The following is a 9,412-nucleotide window of genomic DNA, read 5'->3' as shown; positions in this document are numbered from 1 at the left end:
GCTGAAGGTGTTAAGGTTAGTTGGACATTGTTTTGGCATGACAAAACAATTCTTCTACGGAATTACTTAACCAGGTTGTATTAGCAGTTTCTGCAAACCCTGTTCTATTTGCTTAAGGGATTGAGAAGATAACTATAGCGCGGGTTGAAGTTAATTGACACACTTATTTATATTTTTATTGTGTTTCTTCTTAAAAATGATTTATAGATTTAGTTTTGGTATTGTTGCTGTGTGATGATTTTTCCTAATCAAGAAACACAAATATTTTGTTGATGATCAAAGAACAACTAGAAGTATTGAATCAATAAGAAGAAGAGATTTAGAAGATGATGATTTGAACCACGTTCTTTAATGGCTGCCTACGTATCCTGTGTATAGGAATCAAATTAACTCAAAGCGTAGTTCAACTATTCTATTTATAAGAATAGATAAGGTTTCCCAATTAGTGTTTAACTAGGAGACCGTTTCTTGTTAAGTCTCATCTTGACTCTTCTAGAAACCTTATGTATCCCAAGTCAAATAGGTCTCCTTTATTGACTTAAACAACAAAAAAACATGTTTAGGTTCGGAGTAGTAGTTAGAGCTCCGTGCCTAATAGTTGAGCTCCGGATTTGGAGTTCATAGTTAGGAGTTGGTTATACGAACCTACTACTCCAACTAGTTCCAAAGCCCATGAACCTCCTCTTCTTGTCTCACTTCCGAACCTAGGAAGTAAGAGGATTTGGACTCGAAGTGTGTTCTAGTACTTTCTACCCACACCAAGACCATATTCGAGCCTCCAGAAGATGCTGCCACGTGTTACATGTCTATTTGCTAAAATATGCACACACAGATGTCCCCCTTTTTTATTCATGGGTTGTGAATCAAACCTTTAAGGAAAAAGGCCGGGTAAAAATGTACGCGACGTCTTATGCCTCAATTTTCTCTGTGGAATGTATCGACAAAATCTCGCATTACTCCCGGACTCGTACTTTGTCAAGTGCAAGGAACCGAACTAGCAAATCCAGACCTGCCAACTTTGCCAAGCCTTGTAATATCCGGACTTGGACATCCGGACCTGAGCAAATCAGCTCATGCCTTATAATGATAATCCAACAATAACCAGGCCCTGTGTGATAATAACCTGAACCTGTCATGATTTATAATGATCCGGACCTGTGAAATCAGCACATGGCGTCACTTCCACAAAATCAAGACATGCCTTAATAATTCATCCGGACTTGGGGTATAGCAGCACATCCCATAAACCCATGTCCCACTAGGAGTTGGAGTTGTTGGAGTTGGACGAGAAAAAGAGGTTTCGTTGCTTGCTTAGCCTTCGTCCTTACTGTTAGTATAGTTTCCTTCACCAATTAGTCCTTTTAGCAAACGGTGGAGCTTGTTCTCTTTTTATATATTAGAAAGTAAAGTTTGTCATATCAAAAAGTGAACTTTGTCAATTCCTCCAAACTTTTAAGTTGCTACTGCCAGTAACTCTTTAAGCTTTTGATACCGTTTGAAGTTTGGATCAATATTTTCGCATTCAATTGCCACTGATTTCTTCGACAAAAGTATTGAACGCGAATCTGTTTTGTTCCAATAGCACATTAAGAAATCAATTTATCTTCTCTTTAGACCGCCATTAATAGGTTATCGAAGCTCTTTGTTGTCACATATACTTCAAGCTAAAGTAGTAATCCACTACAATTACCATGTATCCTCTTACTGATTGATAGTTTGAGACCAAGGATAGTGAAAACCAATTTTATGTTTACAAATCGACTATTTTCTCTTTGCATCAGGTTGTCAAAACCGGTTTCGGTCAATTCCGAGTTCACTAGTTGAATCACCACTTCCGGATCAAGCAAGTAACTAAATTGACTCTATATTTCCAATTCCGATGTCTTGCCAAATAGTGTCGAGTTCTTTAATTTATAAGGCAGTTTCGGATTCAGTACTATGCAATGCAGTTCCGGATTCTTCAGTCCACAAAACAGTTTCGGGTTTGTTACTCGAGAGAACAGTACCGAACTTGGATTTTCTGTGTTCCTTATTAGCTAGGAAGTCGAGTTCCGAACTTAGACAAGTTCCGAATGTGGAGTTCCTGGCAAGCTAGGAAGTGGTGTTTTGAACTTGGACAAGTTCCAAACGTGGAGTTCCAGACTAGCTAGGAAGTGGAGTTCCGAACGTGGAGTTCCTAACTAGCTAGGAAGTGGAGTTCCGAACTTGGACAAGTTCCGAACATGGAGTTCTTGACTAGTTAGGAAGTAGAGTTCCGGACTTGGGCAAGTTTCGAACGTGGAGTTCCTGACTAGCTAGGAAGTGAAATTTCGGACTTGGACATTCCGAAGTTGGACAAGTTCCGAACGTGGAGTTCCAGACTAGCTAGGAAGTGGAATTCCGAACGTGGAGTTCCTAACTAGCTAGGAAGTGGAGTTCCGAACTTAGACAAGTTCTGAACATGGAGTTCCTGACTAGCTAGGAAGTAGAGTTCCAGAATTGGACAAGTTTCGAACGTGGAGTTCTTGACTAGCTAGGAAGTGAAATTCTAGACTTGGACAAGTTCAAAACGTGGAGTTCCTGACTAGCTAGGAAGTGAAATTCTAAACTTGGACAAGTTCCGAACGTGGAGTTCCAAACTAGCCAGGAAATGGAGTTCTGAACTTAGACAAGTTCCGAAGGTGGAGTTCCAGTCAAGCTAGGAAGTGGTGTTCCGAACTTGGACAAGTTCCGAACGTGGAGTTCCATACTAGCTAGGAAGTGGAGTTTCGAACGTAGAGTTCCTCACTAGTTAGGAAGTGGAGTTCTTTTCTCCTTATTTGCATAAATATGTATACACAATTGCCCCACTTTTCTCTTAGCCGATGGTTGCACATTCGACCGTTGAAGGAAAATGACAAAAGTGTCGAATTATATTTTATACAAATTTGTATTCTGAATCTTAGAAAAACAAGGTTTTGTAGGAAAATAGGGTTTGCCCCTGTGTCAATTCCTGTAAATACCTATAGTTTTGTTAAAAAATAAGACTTTGTAGGAACGTAGGGTGTGCCCCTGTATTATTTCCTGTAAAGGCCTTAAATGATCTGATATCTAATGCATTAACCGACACTTATAATTAAGCATAAGGCATTAGAACTGCTCTTAGGAGGATAAAATCCAAGCTAAGTTAAGCTTTCTCCATCACACGGGGAACAACACATGAGATCTTTCACTCATCATCCCGAGAAAGTTTTCTAAAGGTTCTGATATAACTTTGGCCAACATATGGGATCTCTCACCCAACATCCAAAAAGTATCACAGCAGAAAATTATAAAAGAAACAATGCTCGGAAAAGAGAAATATAACTTTTATTGAGAATTGATTGGCATAAATCATGCCCCAAGTATAGTGGAAGCAGATCCAAATTTGTGAAAACAACCGCGGAGTTAGATTCCTTGGTCGGTTTGGAAGTGACATTGTTAATGCTTTGCAAATGCTTCGCCTGTCTTTCCTGGTACCTTTGCCCTCTACTTAACTCTTCAAATGGGCGTTTAGAATTGCCCCCAGTGATTGTGTGAATCACTACCTTATCCGTTCCTGTCTCTGCATTGTGTACATTGGTGTCAGGAATTGTGGTAGTATTCTGAATTGGAGTACCCTTATATTCATCTAGTAACCCTCGGTCTACGAGATCCTGAATTCCATGTTTAAGAGACCTACAATTCTTAGTTCCATGACCGACCTGTTTATGGAACTTACAGTATACGTTAGTATTCCTAGCTCCAATAGCACCGGGCTTCATCTTTGGAGGGTTCTTTAACATGTTCTTGATGGCATCGAAGATGTCCTCGTAAGGATGAGTTAAAGTGGTAAAGTCCCTATCCAGCGGGGGTAGTTGCTCACTTCCTGACGTGTCACTAATCTTTTGCCTCTTGGACTTATCTTGATAGGAATTCCTGTCGATTGACTTGTGCTCCGACTGTGGTTCCTCGGACTTCCTATCATCATAATGACTATCAGAACTCCTACCAACAGGAGTGGAGGTGACACTGGTTATCACTCTTTTATGAGAAGAGTCCCTGTCCAATAGGTCTTCTTCCAGTTCCACATACTTATCAATCCGAGCCTGCAACTTTATCATGTTCGTAGGCTTCTTTTTCTTCAAAGACGTGTATAGACCAGAAGCGGGATCTAATCCTTTTCTAAAGGCCACAATGGCGAGGGTCTCATCAACGTTGTCAACATGCAATTGAACCTTGTTAAATCTTTTGGTGAAATCCCTGATACGCTCGTCCTTTCAGATTTTCATATCAAATAGTGCATCAGCGGTTTTAATGTAGGGTCGGTTGCAACTGAATTTCGCAATGAAATTGATGGATAGCACCTTAAACTCGTGAATGCTGCCCCTGGGTAGCTTCGTGTACCAGATGAGTGCCGAGTCTGTCAAACTTGAAGCAAAATACCGGCACAAATAATGATCTTTCGTAGAAAGACCCACCATTGCTTGACGATAACCGAGCACATGAGAGACTGGATCTCCTTTGCCATTAAATTTAGAGAACTTCGGTGGTTTATAATCATGGGGGATGTATCCACTCATAACATGTCGTGAAAAAGGAGTTCCAATGTCACCCTCGATTGCTGACCGAACAACTGACTCATCCATCTTGGTTGGTTTCGAACCTCGTAGTTCCTCTAGTATTTGCACCTTGAGTTGTGCAAGAGTAGTCGGTTCATGAATTGGAGTTCTCTCGTTGTTGTACCTTAGACCTAGACTCTCATAGTTCTCATCTTGATGATAACGTGGTTCCGGTTCTCGAGATTGAGTGGAGGAGTTTGCAAAACTGGATCGGGGAACTGAGGGATTCCGAGGCAATGAAGGTTCCCTTGAAACTGAAAACCTTCTTCATGCCGAGGTTGACCTTAATAGTTGTGGACTCCGGGCAAACACATTCGGACGTCCATCCCTCGTACCTTGAGAACTTGAATACCAAGAGAAGTCAGTTCCGTGTGAGCTCGAGTGTTGGGTGGGATCCAATTCTGGATTATAATCCGAATCTGGTTGGTCGCTATGATACCCAGCGAAGTAAGGTATATAAGGTGTAGGGACGTAACCCTTACCAGGGTCGAGACTCGGTGGCCGAAAATGCCCCTCGCGTTTCCATCAGTAGGCAACAACACTCTTGGAGGTGAACGACCCTCCTGCGTGCGGTAGCAGTCTTGCAAGAAACGCAAACGAGCCTCCTATCGACCACGTTCGGCCATCACAGCATCCATGATGGCTTGGTTGGTTATGGCAGATTGGGGAGTATCGTTGTTAGGCTCATTTTCTTCACGACCCTGTCCAAAACGACAATCTCCTCTACGTTCAGATTGTCTTTGAGAAGTAACATGTGGGTTATTGATCTCGTTATTCCCCTCGTTATTTTGATTCAGATTGGCTCTTGTAGTAACCATGATTTTGAATCAAAGTAAAGAAAAAAAATATATTTTTTTAAAGAACAACAAACCCAAAAAAAATTGGTGGGTAGGAGAACCTAGAACTGAAAAAATTTCGACCAAGAAATCAAATCAATTCTGTATAGTTTCCCACAGACGGCGCCAATTGTGTGATGATTTTTCCTAATCAAGAAACACAAATATTTTGTTGATGATCAAAGAACAACTAGAAGTATTGAATCAATAAGAAGAAGAGATTTAGAAGATGATGAGTTGAACCACGTTCTTTAATGGCTGCCTACGTATCCTGTGTATAGGAATCAAACTCAAAGCGTAGTTCAACTATTATATTTATAAGAATAGATGAGGTTTCCCAATTAGTGTTTAACTAGGAGACCGTCTCTTGTTAAGTCTCATCTTGACTCTTCTAGAAACCCCATGTATCCCAAGTCAAATAGGTCTCCTTTATTGACTTAAACAATAGAAAAACATGTTTAGGTTCGGAGTAGTAGTTAGAGCTCCGTGCCTAATAGTTGAGCTCTGGATTTGGAGTTCATAGTTAGGAGTTGGTTATACGAACCTACTACTCCAACTGGTTCCAAAGCCCACGAACCTGCTCCGAACCTAGTAGTTGAGTTCCGGATTTGGAGTTCATAGTTAGGAGTTGGTTATACGAACCTACTACTCCAACTAGTTCCAAAGCCCATGAACCTCCTCTTCTTGTCTCACTTCCGAACCTAGGAAGTAAGAGGATTTGGACTCGAAGTGTGTTCTAGTACTTTCTACCCACACCAAGACCATATTCGAGCCTCGAGAAGATGCTGCCACGTGTTACATGTCTATTTGCTAAAATATGCACACACAGTTGCTATAATGGCTAAACTAATCTTTCAATTAGTTTTGATATTATACTTTTGTTGTAGTTATATGGTCAAATTTGGATTCAATGTGAAGGATCGGATTCAATGTTGTCCACTATTGTTTAGGTATTATCTATGATGTCCTTTTTCTCATTTAAGTGTAGGAAGGTTATAGTTTGCAAATTGGTAATGTGTGCATAGAATAAATTGGTAAGGTTATATATATATATATATATATATATATATATACGAGCAGGTTCTGTTTACCACATTTTTTGTACCATAGTTTATACCACACCCTCCTACAAAATGAGTTAAAGGCTAATAATTTGTGGATATAATCTACTAATCATAGATAGCATCTACACAAAAATTCATCTCATTTGAAAATCTCTATTCTAGTTAAAAATCATTGTCAACTTTGAATTTTTTTTAACGGCTCAGATTATTTGATTTTGCAATCATCTTTTGATATAGTTAAACATTATCAAATGAGTTGAAATTTTATAGAGGTGATCTTCATGGTTAGTTGAACACATCCACAAAAAACTAAGTTATAATTCGCGTTGTAGGTGAAGTTATGGGGCATGGTATAAACTATGGTATAAAAAGTATGGTAAACAGAACCTGCTCGATATATATATATATATATATATATATATATATATATATATATATATATATATATATATATATATATATATATATAAAAAGTAACATTTATTTGGAACACTTTTTTTTTATATATATGATGATTCTTGATAGGTAACCTATACTGTAACCAAGACAATAGTTACAACACCATTTCCACTCTACAATTCTGCATATCCATACAAACTAAAACAAGTGGTATTGAACAAGTTTCATTAGTAGTTTTTCGTTAGTGTTAGACGTAATATTTATCATCCATTATTTTGTAGGGGTGAAGCCTATTCGAGACATTAATGTGTTGATCAAGGGAAAAAGGTAATATGATTGGTTCTGCTTTGCATTGATCACTTAAAGGAGAAGTCTATTGGAAAGAAAGATGAATGGAAGGCCTGAAACATGCATTATTACCTTGACGAATAACATCGCCACTGCTGTCTGGTGGCAGCACCGCACACTCAACTTTTGCTTCCCCTAGACATTATGGACAACACCTTCTGCGGGTTTTCTAAAAACTCCATACATGCTGATCTTTTCAAGGAAGTTAGCTTAATTAATTTGGGATGAAGTCCCGATGTAGCACAGACACTGTGTCAAAACCGTTCAAAGAACACTCATGAATATCCGGGAAAATTCACAGCCTTACGGAGGAATTACTGTGGTTCTAGGTGGAGATTTCAGGCAAACGCTCCAAAAGGCACCAGAGTGCATTTCATCGGAGCATCATTGAGAAGATCCTAACTTTGGAGACATGTACAAGTCTTGCACTTGGTTCATAACAAGAGGTTGGAGATGTCAGAGCCTGATAATGCCAACTTCAGAGATTACTTGATCAAGGTATATATTTTATGAATTAAAAGCATCACTGCTTTGTTTTATTGACAATAGAACCATTAGAAAAATTAACAATTAACTAACTTAAATTTCTCTTAAATTTTTTTAGATTGGAACGAATCCTGAAGATACGCCAGGAGGGATACATAACTGTGCAAACATAGGGGGTCTTATTTCCTCAGTTTGTCCAGATTTGAATGTGAATGGAACGGCAACCGTGAATTACTTAATTGAAAGAAACCCTCAAAACAGTGGATCCAGATACCCTAGTGAGTTTTTAAATTCAAATCCTTAGATCCCTCGAGGTTGCCGCAGTTTAATCTCCAACTGAAAAAAGGGTGCCCTATAATGTTGTTTAGGAATATTGCCTCGAGAGATGGACTTTGCAATGGAACCCGTCTGACTGTATTACATTGCAAAAGTAGAGTACTAGAAGCAATGATCATAATTGGAGCCAAGACTGGAAATACTGTATTTATTCCAAGGATATCCCTAACACCATCAGCAACTGAAATGCCATTTAAAATGTTGACACGCCAATTTCCAGTGAGACTGGCATTTGCAACGACCAACATTGTATACCTAGAAGTGTTGTTGTAGTGTTAAAGGTAAACAAGATGATGTCTATGCCTTTCTGGCATTGCATATTATTAGAGGAACATAACTATACCCTACTCTAGATTGTACTGTATATCTTAGATTTTTAGGCATTATGATGAATTATATTATTAAAAAAATATGGGAATGACTTTTTTGAAACAGATGTTTTTAATGCATGACTGTATTATGGAACAATGATAACTTTATGGATAGGTGAGGCGGATCAACTTTTGAATTTGATCTTTGTGTTATGGGTATTAAGCGGCATGCCTTTATTTTACCTCATGATGTTTGTCTTATTGGTTAAGAACTTGAATTTGGTTGTTAGTTCTATTGGGGAGGAAATGTTACATGACAATAAAATATGGATCAATTGGATAATTGTTTTGTTTTTGTTTTGGGAGAGTGTGAGGACATGATGCTAATAATTTAGCAGACGATGACGACTTCATCATGCTGAATGAATTCTTTAACTTCCACACACACGTCCTATTATTATTATTATTATTTTTTCAGTTGCGCATTTCTTTTTTCATTGCTTTCTAACCAGGATCCAAATTTCTCAAGTGGCAGAAGACAGTGTTGGTAGACTCAAAATAGGTGGTAGCAAAAGCAACCAATGGTACTCCTAGGCTACCATACCAGTTCAAGCAAAGATTGGCTGAATACAACATGCAGGACGAGCAGCTAAACAAGACATTCAATTAGATTACCTCATAATAATGTGATTTACTTTGTAAGGAAGTCTATGTAGTTCGTTGTTTTTCTACTTTTAAGTTCTGCGACTGATTTGTGGTTTAAAAAATACAATTCCATTTATAATATTTTACCCCATTCAAGAAGTAAGTTAATTTGGTCATCAAGTGCATGTCAATACAATTATACTGTTGTGATTTGCCCTACTATAACATAGCAGTTTGGGATCCTATTTCCCCATGCACCAACCGAGTAATGAGATTGATGGGTTGTTGGTGTCAGGAAAAACGATTTGTGAGTAAATTAATTTACTCACGTCTACTAAAATTCATGGATTGTTGGTTGCATTTACTTACATTCGTCACATTGCATGTAA

General features: G+C 38.6%; 1 protein-coding gene across 1 annotated transcript; it reads right to left on the bottom strand.

The window, feature by feature from the left end:
• Nucleotides 1–953: 953 nt before the first annotated feature.
• Nucleotides 954–4,460, bottom strand: LOC147480364 (uncharacterized). The gene is made up of 3 exons (XM_086578628.1): nucleotides 4,344–4,460; nucleotides 3,478–4,253; nucleotides 954–1,077 (listed from the first exon to the last, which is right to left on the bottom strand). The coding sequence occupies exons 1-3, from the start codon at nucleotides 4,458–4,460 to the stop codon at nucleotides 954–956; spliced, it is 1,017 nt and encodes a 338-aa protein (XP_086434754.1).
• Between the last annotated feature and the right edge of the window lie 4,952 nt (nucleotides 4,461–9,412).

The sequence above is a fragment of the Coptis chinensis genome, chromosome 8, assembly GCF_015680905.1.
Source record: "Coptis chinensis isolate HL-2020 chromosome 8, ASM1568090v1, whole genome shotgun sequence".
Lineage (NCBI taxonomy): Eukaryota > Viridiplantae > Streptophyta > Magnoliopsida > Ranunculales > Ranunculaceae > Coptis > Coptis chinensis.
The sequence above is the reverse complement of the archived record's forward strand: the minus strand, read 5'-3'. Positions and strand labels throughout refer to the sequence as shown.

Bases quoted from the DNA above. Each gene is read 5' to 3' on its own strand.
- LOC147480364 (XM_086578628.1), bottom strand. From the start codon at position 4,460: ATGGTGGGTCTTTCTACGAAAGATCATTATTTGTGCCGGTATTTTGCT. The intron at 4,254-4,343 runs GTGCTATCCATC...AAAATCTGAAAG, and splicing joins GCAGCATTCACGAGTTTAAG to GACGAGCGTATCAGGGATTT. The intron at 1,078-3,477 runs GTACCAGGAAAG...TATCATTATAAG, and splicing joins GAGTTAAGTAGAGGGCAAAG to GCATGAGCTGATTTGCTCAG.